We start from the raw sequence: 12621 nt of genomic DNA on the forward strand, positions 1-12621 counted from the left end.
CAGCCCTCAGAATCCAAGCCCAACGTCACCCCTCTCACCGTCCTGGCCCATGTTCTCCGCGCCATCAAGTCCTATGCCCACCTCCTCTACGTCCAGCGACTCATCCCCCATCAGGTCTGTTGCAGAATTCGCTTTGCTTTTTGTTGCTTTTGCTATTTTCTGTTTAATTTACTCGGTTTCCCCCACTTCACTTTCCTTTTCCCTTTGCATCCCGCGCAAGTCGCCCCACTGCAGCTACCTGCACTCAGCAAGAGCGGAGCTTTCAAAGGTCTCCTGCCCCAGGGCAGACCCTTTGAATCCCCCATTGAGCCCCCCGTCAGGCGCCCGCCGGCGCTGGCAGGTCACACTCGCAGTGCTTGGCGTCGCTGGTGGTTTCTGTGGGTTTGCCCAGCCAGTTCAGCTCCTGCGGTTGGCTTTGCTCCTCCCTGCCACAGGTAAGGCGTGTGCTGCCTTCCCAGCTGCTGCGAGGAATAACAAGCCTTTGTCAAACGCTGTGATACCTCATTTTCTGACCACTTCCTTTTCTTACCTGGAATCTGAGGAGGGTAAAGAACACGGGGCAGCGCAGACATTTGCCTGCTGGGTGCCTGTGTCTCAGGTGCTTGGGCATCGCTGGAGGGAATCGGTCCTGAACGTTACTGACAGGCTATCAGAAGATGTCCAGTGGGATGCTGGAGCAGCAGGTTAGGTGGTGCTAGACACCAGCCCGGTGGGCAGGAGGACACATGTCCCCCTGTGTCCCCTGAGACACTGCAGTAGGAGCGGGCGCTGCCTGGGTGGCTTTTGGCACCGGTGATGCAGTCGTGCCACAAGCACAGCATGGCCAGCATCTGGGACCTGCGGGTACCAGGGGATGCTCAGCCCAGGGCAGCGTCGCCTCTGGTCTGCGGATTATCCATCTCTGGTCTGTAGAGAAATCCTCAGATGGGGTTTCTCTCCCCTGAGCCCACCCTGGCACAGTGGAGCAGGAGGCTGTGGTTGCCCCTGTTGGAGCGTGGCTCCCAGCCCCTCGGCAGGTGCCAGCGCGCAGGGCCGGGGCACCCATCCCTCCTCCGAGGGAGACGTGTCAAACCTGTTTATTCGTTACAGACACAGACCGAGCTCTTCCCCCACACCTACAGCCATACAGATGACGCCTGTACAATGGCTGCCTGCTTGGCAGGGTTATTTATTTGTTTTGCTACGCGTCTGCAAAGGCTGGTAACGGCGTAATACCATCCAGGCAGCCTTCCTCCTCGGGGAGAGAGGCTCATCATCCCTGAAGGTGCGCAAGGGCAGATAGGGGAAGCTCCTGAGTGCTTTGCTGGCCTCGTGCCACGCTCGGAGGCAGAAACCTAACGTGAGCCATCGCTGGGGACCAGAGTTTTCCCTGAAAGCCCTGTGGGGCTCTGGCGGGCGCAGTCGCAGCCCGGAGAGCAGCCAGGGGCAGGCTGGGGCCACGGGGATGCCAGGCTGCAGAGGTCATTTTTGGGGGAGAAAAACAACAACTTGAATAATTCCAAGGTAGTAAACCCGAAAATACCTTTTGTTTTTCATCTGACGGTCTCCCCCACGTACTGTGCGTGAGCGGTGCCTCCCCGGCAGCCAAGGACCCTCTCTGGAGCAGGAGGAGTGTTTGCCCATCCTGTTTTTTCAGTGTTTGGTGGCTGCTCGTGTCGGGCAGCTGGAATTTGGAGAGGAGAGACCTCTGCTTCGGGGCTGTCTGCACAGCAAAGCCAAAACCATTCACAGCTTCCCTGATTCGTGGTTTCTGGGTGAAGGTGAACTGCTTTCGCCTGCCGCTTCCCTGGGCTCGCTCGGAGAGAATTCAGAATAAGTTCAAGTCCTCAGAAAGATAAAAGTTGGTGAAAAGGCTGAACTAGGACATGGTGGCACCTTATTCCTAACCCCCGCAGCTCCTCCATCGCTTTGCTTGGCCATACTGTGGCCGAGCAGCCTGCTGCAGTGCTGGATGCTGCCGGCTGGTCCCACCACCCAGTGCCTGGGCAGGTTGACACCGTCACTGTCCCCACGGCCAGGTGGTGTCCCACCTTCCCACCAGCCTTGCTCGAGCCCAGAGCCAGACAGGACAGGAGGGTGGCCGCGGGTGCAGGGGGCAGGGGACAGAGGACAGCTCTGCGTGCCTGCGTGTTGCCGGTGGGTTCCTGAGCTCCTTCATTTCCTCCCTGCGTCTGCTGGCGATTTGCTCCATTTCTGGCTCTCTCTGCTCTAATTCACTCCCCCGCAGCGTGGGCACGCTGACACTTCCCCAGTAAAATCTAATGGCTCTTAAATCTTCTTTATCTTCAGGTACAGTCTCTAAAGAAGTGCAGCAAATTCTTCATGGACCTGCTTGTTTTTCTGTGTTGAAATCCCCTTCCCAAGTGCTAATTCTTCCTTGCAGAACTCTCCTTGTGTTTGCAGCTGCACTGGGAGCGCTGGCTTCGGCAGCGAGTGGGGCCGGTGGGCAGCGGGTTGCTGCCGGCTCCTGCTGCCTCCAGTCTGTTATGGCCCTTCAGAGACCCACAAAACATTTCCAGCTCCCCGATGCACTTCTGCCTGGAGATGCCCTTCTTCTGTCCAGCATCCGGGGCTCGCCCGGGGACGCCTGGCTCGGGCTGCCCCTGCTGGGCACCGGTCCTGGGCTCCAGTCCTGGCGGTGCCGGCTGGGCTCAGACTGGGATTGCAGCATGGTGAAAATTGGGGGCTCATCCCCAAGAGCATTCAGCCTCCTCTGGCGCCTTCCTCTCTCTTCCCCTGAGCAGCATATCCTTGGACCCTTGGCAGAGCGGGAGAGGCCCTTGGACCCCTCTTCAACGTGCACCACTTACATGGCCCCCGCTTCGACACAGTGGGGAGGGGACTGCTGTTGTGTATGAGTTGAGTATTTTTTATACCAATAAATGCGTTCTTCTTGCAGCTCACCGCTGCGGAAAGCCCGAGCTTTGTACGCCTGTAAAGCAGAACACGACTCGGAGCTCTCCTTCACGGCTGGCACCGTGTTCGATAACGGTGAGTCCTCGACTCGGGGCAGCACCGGGAGTGGGACGAGGTGGGCTCATTTTTCAGTGCAATATTCAGGCTGCGGTTCCCAGAATGCCGGGAAAGTGGGATTGAGAAAGCTGCACCTGGTTCTGTAGGAGCCCGGCACTGGGCTTTCCTGGAGCTGAGTCCGGAGCAGGGTTAGCTGCAGAGGAAGGACACGGGAGGGCAAGGGACGTACTGGGAGGGTTTGTAACACACTGTCAAATTAGCTTCCTTCTAACAACGGTGGCATTGCCTGTCACTGGCAGCCACCCACCTTCTGCCTGCCAGGGAAGCACTGCGGGATGCGCTGGTACCTGGTAGCTGGGTGGTGGAGAGGCAGGAGACGTCCCCATCACCTCAAATGGGCACTTCTGTCACAGCACCTCCTATTTCATGTAACGTACATGTGAGATGCCACAGAGCCAGCATGAGCAGCAATAGGAATACGGCTACAGAGAAGGACACTTGGCTGTTATTTATTTTGGCACTGAGTTTTTGCAAATTACTGGTTTTCTTTCCATGACCCGGGGAATGATCTGGGCTCTCAGTTCATGGGTTTCCTTTCGCTCCTCTGTTTAAGGACTACCCCGTTTCCACCACTAGGAATCCCATGAAAGAAGAAAGCAGAAATACTTAAAAGACAGGCATTAAATCTGAGGTGTATCTTGCCTTACTTTTTGTATCCATCCTGAAAACAGCTGATCATCCAGCTGTCTTCAGGATCAGTGTGAAAACTGCCTTTTCAAGATCCTGATTTATTTCCTAAGGGAAATAAATCCTAAGGGAGATGTGTAAAATAAGAGAGATGAAAAGGTGGGATCCCCCTTCTCTCCCCCGGAGATGTCCAATTTGCCACCCCCTGCCCGTCCCCGTGGTGTCTGAGCTGCCAGCCCAGGGTGACGGGTGTTTTGGCCCCAGCACTGGAAGTGGCCGTGCATCCGCAGGGCACGAGGTGATGGCAGACATGAGTGACTGGCTCTCATGTCCGTCTGGATCAGGGCTGGGTTTCGGCGGGTTGGTAGAGGAAGATGCAGCCCCGCACGGAGGGCATGCAGAGGTTCTCCAGGCTACGCTTGGGAGTACGAAGTGCAGGCTCTGATCCGCAGTAGGAAATAAAAGGCAGAAGTCTGGCGAGGCACGGTGTCACCTTTGGGCTGTGCTCTGTCATCCGCGGCCGCGGAGCAGGGACGGTGCCCGGCGCTGCCCCTGCTGCCGGCGCTGTTTGCCGTCCTGGCAGCTGCCCGGCGCTCCAGCTGCTCGCTGAAGTTATTCGAGACCCCGCGGTACACACACGTCCCGGCGCTGCACCGCGGCCGTACATGGCTCACCCGCTGCGGCAGAGCGAGGTGCTGGCCGGACCGCGCAGCCCCTGTGTGCCGGGCTTTTGGGGGCTGCCCCACCGCACCACGTCCCTCCCGGGGACACGGACCCTTATCTAAATGCAAGGGAGAAACCGGTGAGCGGGTGACCCACCCCAGCGTTACCATATACAGAGCCATTCCTCACCCGTCTTCTGGGTAGGAGAGATTAGTTTCCGAGTATCAGCACCAGAAATATTCTATGCAGTTGCCATAATGTTTCACGCAGGAGATGGAAAAGGAGCATGTGCTTTTTTGACTCTGGATACTGAGAGCTGGAATAGGTGGGCTCTGGTTAGTCAGATTTTTGGAGATGACGTTAATGAACATAGATTTTCTATTTCCTGCATCGAGGGAAAGAGACTGTGCCCCGTGGAATTAAGCAGCTCTGGTTTAGATATAATCCCAATGTAAAGAAAAGACTTTTTACAACTTTCCAAGTAGTTCTTGGCTTTTATATGTTAAGTGTTGTCATTTGGGAAACTGCTACCACATGCACTGGTTTTGCCCTGGGATATACATAAGAATATAGCAGAAAGGGGAAGAGAATGAATACATGTGAATTAAAGAAAATACTTTTCCTAAGCAGCTCCATAGATATCTTATAAATAAACATGGGCTCCCCTTTGAGAGGCCGTGGGAATTAGAGCAGCTAGGAGGGGAACAAGTTTGAATTAAATACATTGTGTTTGCTAGATAAAAATCAATGGATTATTCAAGGAAAAAAATATACAGCATGTTCTAATCACTTAGCAGCATAGCCGGGGCTCACGTTAGCTGGGGGAAGCGAGTTAGAAACAGCACTGCTTGGTAAAAATGTTATGATGATGATGAAAGGGTTTAATAAAACCCAGCGAAAGCAAAATGGGTCTTGGAAATAGTTGGAGACAGGTTCTCGTTTGACTTCAGGGCTGTCTGAGGTTGCGTGGCAGAGCAGCGTCTCGTCCCACTGGGAAATCAGATGCTGTTGCCCACACCGAGGGGCATCCCCAGCCTACAGAACACCAGGTTTTGAGAGGTCCCGTTAAACTCCAGAGCTTTTAGTTCCTTTTAGTTACATGAAACCTGGGTTTTCCAGCAGATCTTGTGCACTTGACAGTTGCGTGCCCTTGTTGTGGCGCTAAATGGGAGGGATGCCCTGGGTCTGTGGAGGCCTGGAATCAGGGACAGTGAGAGTCACGGTCAGGGAAGGGATGATCACGTGTGTTTTTAACAAGCAATCACCCCTGAGATGGAAAACTCCAAATTCTGAAGCAAGGGACCCCCACCTGAGCTGCTGCTGCTGGATACTGAAGTTTTATGCTACATTAGGAAAGTTGTGTTGCATTTCTCCTCTAATTCTGTAATAGCAAATGAGATCCTCTCTGCTCACGTGCCCTGCTCTGTCCGAGAGCACCCGCACAGAAATAAAAGGCTGCCTTTGGGACATACGTGATTTTTTAAGGCAAAAGCAGCAGCTGGAACTCACATGACTTTCCGTTAAGGCACTTTCCCAGCCCATTTGCTGAGACCAGGGGGCTGAAGACTCCAAAGACACAGACACACGCATCCCAGTTACAACTTCTTTTCTCTTAATGGCCACCATCTGCTGGCGGGGCACAGTGAAGCCTTTACTCCCACCCGAAGCGGGGTAACCCAGTAGCTTTTCATGCGTTTTTTCCCCTTGGGGGCTTTCCTTGCAGGCTGGAGGTGGCATTTCTCCTCTGAGCAGACTGCCGTAGCCTTTGGGGCTAGAAAAGCCCCGAGACTTGGGCATGGGAGGGTGTAGGCGTGGAAAAAGAAGCTGGAACAAATGAAACCTAAAAATGTGTAAACCTAGGAGCTGGGACACTGTGGCTCTCAAAACTAGTTAGTTTTCTGTGTTGTTTTTTTTTTTCGTTAATAGATTACTACATACAATATTCCTCTGCAGGCATACCCAGTAGTGATGGGCTTTGCCACGCTGGGGAGGGCTGGTCTCTCCCAAAGCATGGAGATCTTTGGAACTTAAGACACTTCTGTCTTTCTGAATCTTTCTCCCCAGTCAGTGTCAGTCGTGAATTTTGCAGAGAGAATGGCCATGCTGCGATCGATGGGGCTGTGGGGAGGGCCGGCACCGTGCCGGCGGGGCAGGGAGTGAGCAAAGGGGGGGACAGCGGGGGCTCCTGTCACTCTCGCGGTCGATGCTGGACACCGTGTAGGCGAGAGTCACAGAAACCCGGGCAGCTCTGCCATGCTGACCTGGCACTGTTCATCCTGGGGCTGCGGGGAATATTCCTCTGCCTGCATTGGCATAACCCTGGTTCCTGTAAAATCAGCAAATCTTCAGTAGTTGATTGAATAAAGAAAGAGCGTAAGTCTTTTGAGGACTGATCAGATTTCTCGTTTCACAGAAATAAGATTGCAGTGTTTGCTTTCCTGCCCGGGAGCGTTCTCTAATTCATTTTCTCCCTCAGCCTGGTGTGAGGCCAGGCTGGCACCTGCAGGGTTACGAGGCGATGGAGTTACCCGCCTTCTCTTGAGCGTCAAAGAGATTTTAGCACAAACGTGGAGGAAGTTTTGAGCCCTTGTTTTTGTCCCAAATGCTTCACTGACATCAGCCCTGCAGCACCAGCTAGTATTTGGAAACGCAGTCCGTGGCTGAGCCTGCAGCCGTGGTCCTTCTGCTTGGTCCTTCTGCTGGTTCCACCATGTGATCTTTGGTAAGGGGGAGGCAGAGGAGTCCCATGGGTGAGCAGACAGAGCGCTTCAGCTTCCCGAGCTCCTTAGCACATTAGTTTCCTTATTTTAAAATAAACACAAATTAAGGGCCGTGCTCTCTCCCAAGAGCAACTTTCAGGTTGTCAGCACACAAAGAGCCGTGTCCTCTACACCATCACCCCCTCCTGTAGTAACCTGCCTTTTCCTTCTCTCCTCAAGTTCACCCATCCCAGGAGCCTGGCTGGCTGGAAGGGACCCTCAACGGGAAGACGGGATTAATCCCCGAGAACTACGTCGAGTTCCTATAACTTTGGGCGTGAGAAGCGCCACTGCTGAGCTTTACATGGTATCCATGGCAGCCGCTGGCAGGAGTCCTGCAGACCATTTTGCGCTTTGCCCCTGTGCGACGCAGGGTGAGGACTTCCCCGTACCCGCTGAGATGAATGTTTGTGTGGATAACTCCGTACATGTCCCCTCCCGCGGTGCGTGCTGGGGCAGCGGTCCTGGGGAGATGGCTCGACTCCTTCAGCCCCGAGCAGAGGCAGGCGATGCCTGAAGCCCACATCCCTGCAGGGAGCCCTCGCAGCCATCAAAGCCCCCCGGCAACGCAGAAGCTCCACACCGCAGCCCCGCTGCTCTGCAGGGGCCGAGCCTGCGGACTGTGGCCCGGCATGGGAGAGGCGCCGAGCCCGGTGTTCCCTGCAGCGGGACCACTGGGAAGAGTATCGGTGGGAGCTGAGGGACCCCAAGGCATCCTCTGCTCCCGGGCCCTTCCTGGCTTTCCAACCAGCCAGAGCAGAGCCTGGAGCGACCAGCCCCTCTCTGGGTGAGGTGCTCTGGGCTGACACCAACCCACGGGCTGTGTCTGCAGCGGTTCGCGTGAGCAGAGCGTCCCTTTGCAGCGGGGACAGCCCCGGGTGGGGTGGCCGTCCCACCGTGCACAGCAGGGCTCTGCTCTCGCAGGCGAGAGCCAGAGGCTCCCTGGGCTCTGCAGGGTGGGCACGGCGCCGGCAGGGCTCAGCAGGCATCAGCACAGTGGAGGGGAGAATATTTTGGACCAAAGCTCTCAAACTTTTTTTTTTTTTTACAAAAAAAAAAAATTTAGATTTTTTGCAAGGTAAACATCTGTGATCTGTGCAGCCTGCGTTTCCTCCCTGGAGGGCAAGATGCAGCTCCAGATAAACACCGCTCCTGCCGTTTGACTGGTTTGTATCTCCGCTTCCCAACGCACATTGCACAGAGACATCCATGCTTTCCCGAACGCCCGGGACGCTGACGTGCCATTTTGGGGCTGCGTTTGCCACTCTCCACCGATGCTTTTTAGGTGGTCTCCTTGCTTGAAGCCTGGCGTGTAGTCTGTCCGTGCCAAGTCTGTGCAGTACTGGTTGTGCAAGGTAAATTATTTCCATCCTCACAGGACATTTATTGTTGGTGTGGCCAACCTACGGTCTGCAGAAATCGAAGGATGAGCCCTGGGGCTCCACCGCCCCTCTGGTCCTGCCCTGGAGAGGATGCTCCTGCCTCCCTGGACGTGTGGCGAGGGGTTGGCAGAGCGAGTGTGCAAATCCCGCTCCGTTTGGGGTCATTTTTAAGGGGGAGGGTGCGAGAAGGAGCCCTGCAGGACTGCAGAGCTGGGCTGGCCGGCTGGCATGGCGAGAGCTGGAAAAGTTATATTTTGTGATAGAAAATGGTGAAAGAAACCCCAGCCTGGTGGCGGAGAGACTGTCGTGCAGGAGTGACGCCGTCGCACACTGCTAGGGGATGGATGTCCTGTCTTTTTTGTAATAATTTTAAAGACTCCGAGTGACTGAATTGCTGTATGTGTCACTTTTTATTTTTGAAAGAATTAATGTATAAATAGAGTATCTTAAAATATTATGAGGGAAAGATCTATATTTGATATTTTTAGAAGACCTGTAATGAGAGAAGCGAAGGACATTTGAAACCGGTCACAGAAAAGCACTTGCAGACACACTCGTGTCCACAGCCACCCTCCGGGCCTGGGGCTGCCTTCGCCTTCGCTTCCTGGTGTCACTTAGAACTGAGGGAAAACGAAATTCCAGATCGCTTTACGTTTCTTTCACAGTAATTAAACTTCCTGGACTTTTGTCTTGGGGAAAAAAAAAAAAAAGAGGAAGAAGTCGATCTTTTTTTTCCTGATTTCTAGGGCGGGTGCGGCAGAGCTCACCTCCGCGGGATGGCTACCTCTCCATAAGTGACACTCCGTCGCCCCTGGGGACGTGCTGGCACATCACAGCTGGTGCTGTTTGGGCAGGGGTGAAGCCTCCAAACCGTGTCTTCTGCTCTGAGGTGTTGGGTGAAGAGGGCCAAGAGGTTTGTAGGGATAAAAGGCAGCGTTTCACCGGCAAGTTGCTGGTTCACGTTCATCTTTGGACTTAATGGTGAACATTTGTGCCATTTGCTGGTTTTCCTGGAGCAGAAGATGGGGCTGGGCAGTGACTGCGGTGCTCCCCGCTGGCGCTGGGACCTCAGGGGGTGCTCAGAGCTGGCTCTGGCACCCACAGTGCTCCGGTGAGACCCCTTTCCAGGGCCACAGGAGAGGGATGGGAAGGACTAATAGAAAGGAGAACAAAAAAAAAATGCTTAATCATAGACTCATGGAATGGTTTGGGTTGGAAGGGACCTTAAAGCCCACCCAGTGCCACCCCCGGCCCTGGGCAGGGACACCTCCCACCACACCAGGTTGCTCCAAGCCCCGGCCAACCTGGCCCTGAACCCCTCCAGGGATGGGGCAGCCACAGCTTCTCTGGGCAACCTGGGCCAGGGGCTCGCCACCCTCATTGTAAAAAAATATTAATATTTCATCTGTCAGCAGTATTTGCTTGTGTTCAGGACTGTCCCGTCCTGAGCCACTCCTCCACCACGGTCCCTCCTGCCTTCGTGGGACGCTGCCAGAGCCGGTGGCTTTCCGCTTGGATGAGGGTTCCCAGCGCAGCTTCTGTCTCCAACCTGACTCTCAGCCTCTGAAGAGAAAGCGTACTATGGACAAATGAGACTTTCAAACATATTAGAAACACCTTAAAAGGCATATTTTAAGGATATGATATTTAGGGGCCTCTTTAGTAACGCTGCGGGAGCACCAGCACAGGCTGCTCTGCTGCCAGTCCTTATCCCCACAAAACTTCTCAGTGCAGCATGTCCCCGCTTCGGCTCCTCAGATGCTCAAGTTATTCTGAGACAGGAGTAAATTCCTTTTCCTAGGCACTTAGGAGCTTTTGGATATACTACCTAGAGAGTAATTGGGAACAAAAGTCCCACGCAAACGTATTTACAAGATGTCTTCTGGAGGAAAGGAAAATAAAGCATAAGCAGAAGTTATTGCTCTTACAGGAGAGCTAGTGGATTTTTTTTTTTTAATTAAAACTTTCCAAAAAGAAAAATTTGGCTGAAATGCTTACTGAATGTTCCCATTTTGGGCCAGCTTGAGTACTGGAGTAAACATTGGTTTATTCCGAGAGAAAGTAAAGATAGAAAACATTTTTTTATACCAGCTTGACATGGCATTTGGTGCTTAATATTAAAGTCATCAGTCACAATTATAAAAAAGCAGGGACTGTCAGACGTGCCCATAGGTAAAGTCTTTCCTGTATTCCCCGTCCCATCATTTTAGGCATTAAACCAGAACCACCAGACACAGGGCAATAGTATCTGTTGAAACAGACGCCAAACGAGGCTCAGGGTGCAGTCCTGCCATCCCGTAAGTCAATGGCAGAAGTCCCACGGGTTGCCCATGGCCAGGCCACCGTGCACCAGCCTTGGTCCCCACATCCCCGTGGCCACCAACACGGGTGGCATTTCTGAGGTCCCCATGGGCCCCTGTTCGAGCTGCTGGCCTGTGTGTCTTCACTGATTTGGTGATGTTTTTGCAGCAGGAAGTGAATCGCCTCAGATGGTTTGGGAGCACCCGGGCCGCTGCCAGCGCTCCTGTCACCTCCTGGTGTCCCACTGGGGGCTTGGGCTGGGCTGGGGTGGGGTTGGAATTGGGTTGGGGTTGGGATTGGGATTGGGTTTGGGGATGGGGTTGTGGTTGGGTTAGGATTGGGTTGGGTTGGCTTGGATGCTATTTCTCGAGCAGGCTATTACTCAGTAAGAACAACAATTTCAGACTCTGGCCATGAATTTTTCACATTCCCATCTGGCTCCGCAGTCAGACAAAACATCTTCCTGGTAATTGTCTTGTCTCAAGAATACTTCTACCGAGTTCGGTGGCCTGAATAGCAGCCCAGACCATTACAGCTAATTACAGGCGTGCTCTGTAGCCGCTCGCAGTGCCTGGTTATTGCTGTAACGCGGGGGGACGCGGATGCTGTGACCAGCGCTTTAAGCTGCAGACGGGCTCCTGCTGGTCCCTGCTGCTGCTTAACGCAGCCTTAGCCTGAGCGGCCGCCGTGCGCTGGATGGACTCAGGTGCTGTGAACGTGTACCGAACCGTCGCCCCTCCTTCGGGCGCTGGAGGGATGGGACCTGTCCCAGGACGGGATCTCCTCCGGGGCACACACGGGTGCGCGGGCAGCGGCGGGTCTGGCTGCACGGGGTATGGCGAGACAAACGCCTGCACTTTGGGGAGCGGAGTGAATCCTGCTCTCCGGTCCTGACACGGGAGTCTGCTTGTATTGATTTCAGGCTCTGCTGCCGCTTTATTTTGTAAACTGCAGTAGAAGCACTGGAATTTTCCCTGGAAGAAGGATATCGCTTATTTTAGTTTCACTTCTGCTGACAGCGTAGAAGAGGATAGCAGTGAGGGACAGGAGGAAGATGCTCGTTAGAGCCTCGTAGCGCTGTCACGTCTGCGGCCCTCAATAACCAGCTGATGACTCTGTTTAAATACTAAAGAGGATTTATTCTGATTTATCTGAGAGATTTCACAGCACAAATCCAAACAGCTTCAACTAATATTTGTTTCAGTCCCTCAGTGTTGCCTTTCCTTTCATTCTGGGCACGGTCTACCCCGAGGAGCGCTGGGCTGCAGGTGATGCTCGGGCTCGAGGAGCTGCATCCCCATCGGCTCTTTCTTTCAGATTACTTTTCAGGAGGATTTCGTTTGCTGTGAGAGCTCGTCCGCAGCCGGCCTGCACCCCTCGCAGGGCAGCACCGGGGGGAAGCGGGGAGTTCCCTGGGAGCTGCCCCGGGTAAGGTGGGATTCGGGGGACACCCTGCGGGACGCTGCCCTGCTCCCGTGGCGCCTGTGGCCACCCTGCTGCCGGGGAGCCACGAACATCGGGAAAGCAAAAGAGCAAAACACAAGGTCACAGGAGCTGCAGCAGGTCAGGGCTTGGGGGAAGGGTTTTTTTTTCCACAGGTAGGTACACCACTTTACCCGACTGCTGTTTCACAGAGATTTTGACGCCCAGAGGCAGAACCTTGCTTTGTGTGAAGCCCTTCAGGCTGTAAGCATGAGCTGATGGCCCCCCTACAAAACCTGTAAATCAATATTGTCCTTTGCCGTGGGAGAACACAGAGGGTCTTCTGCTTCTCCCCCACATCATGGGAAAAGCTGTCTGGCTTAGAGTTACTGCGGCGTGAGGGGGAGAGAGGAATAAGGAAAAAAAAAACACCC

At 54.1% G+C, this 12621-nt stretch overlaps 1 protein-coding gene across 1 annotated transcript in view; it reads left to right on the forward strand.

Annotated features, from left to right (window-relative positions):
* The window catches only part of ARHGAP26 (Rho GTPase activating protein 26), a 149189-nt gene extending 140273 nt beyond the window's left edge, over positions 1-8916 (forward strand). Inside the window, exons 21-23 of the mRNA XM_054217059.1 lie at positions 4-114; positions 2900-2991; positions 7263-8916. Of these exons, the coding sequence (XP_054073034.1) occupies positions 4-114; positions 2900-2991; positions 7263-7351 (292 nt within the window). The 3' untranslated portion in view covers positions 7352-8916. The remainder of the gene's footprint in view (positions 1-3; positions 115-2899; positions 2992-7262) is intronic.
* Positions 8917-12621: the final 3705 nt, after the last annotated feature.

The sequence above is a fragment of the Rissa tridactyla genome, chromosome 11 (genome assembly GCF_028500815.1).
Source record: "Rissa tridactyla isolate bRisTri1 chromosome 11, bRisTri1.patW.cur.20221130, whole genome shotgun sequence".
Taxonomy (NCBI): Eukaryota; Metazoa; Chordata; class Aves; order Charadriiformes; family Laridae; genus Rissa; species Rissa tridactyla.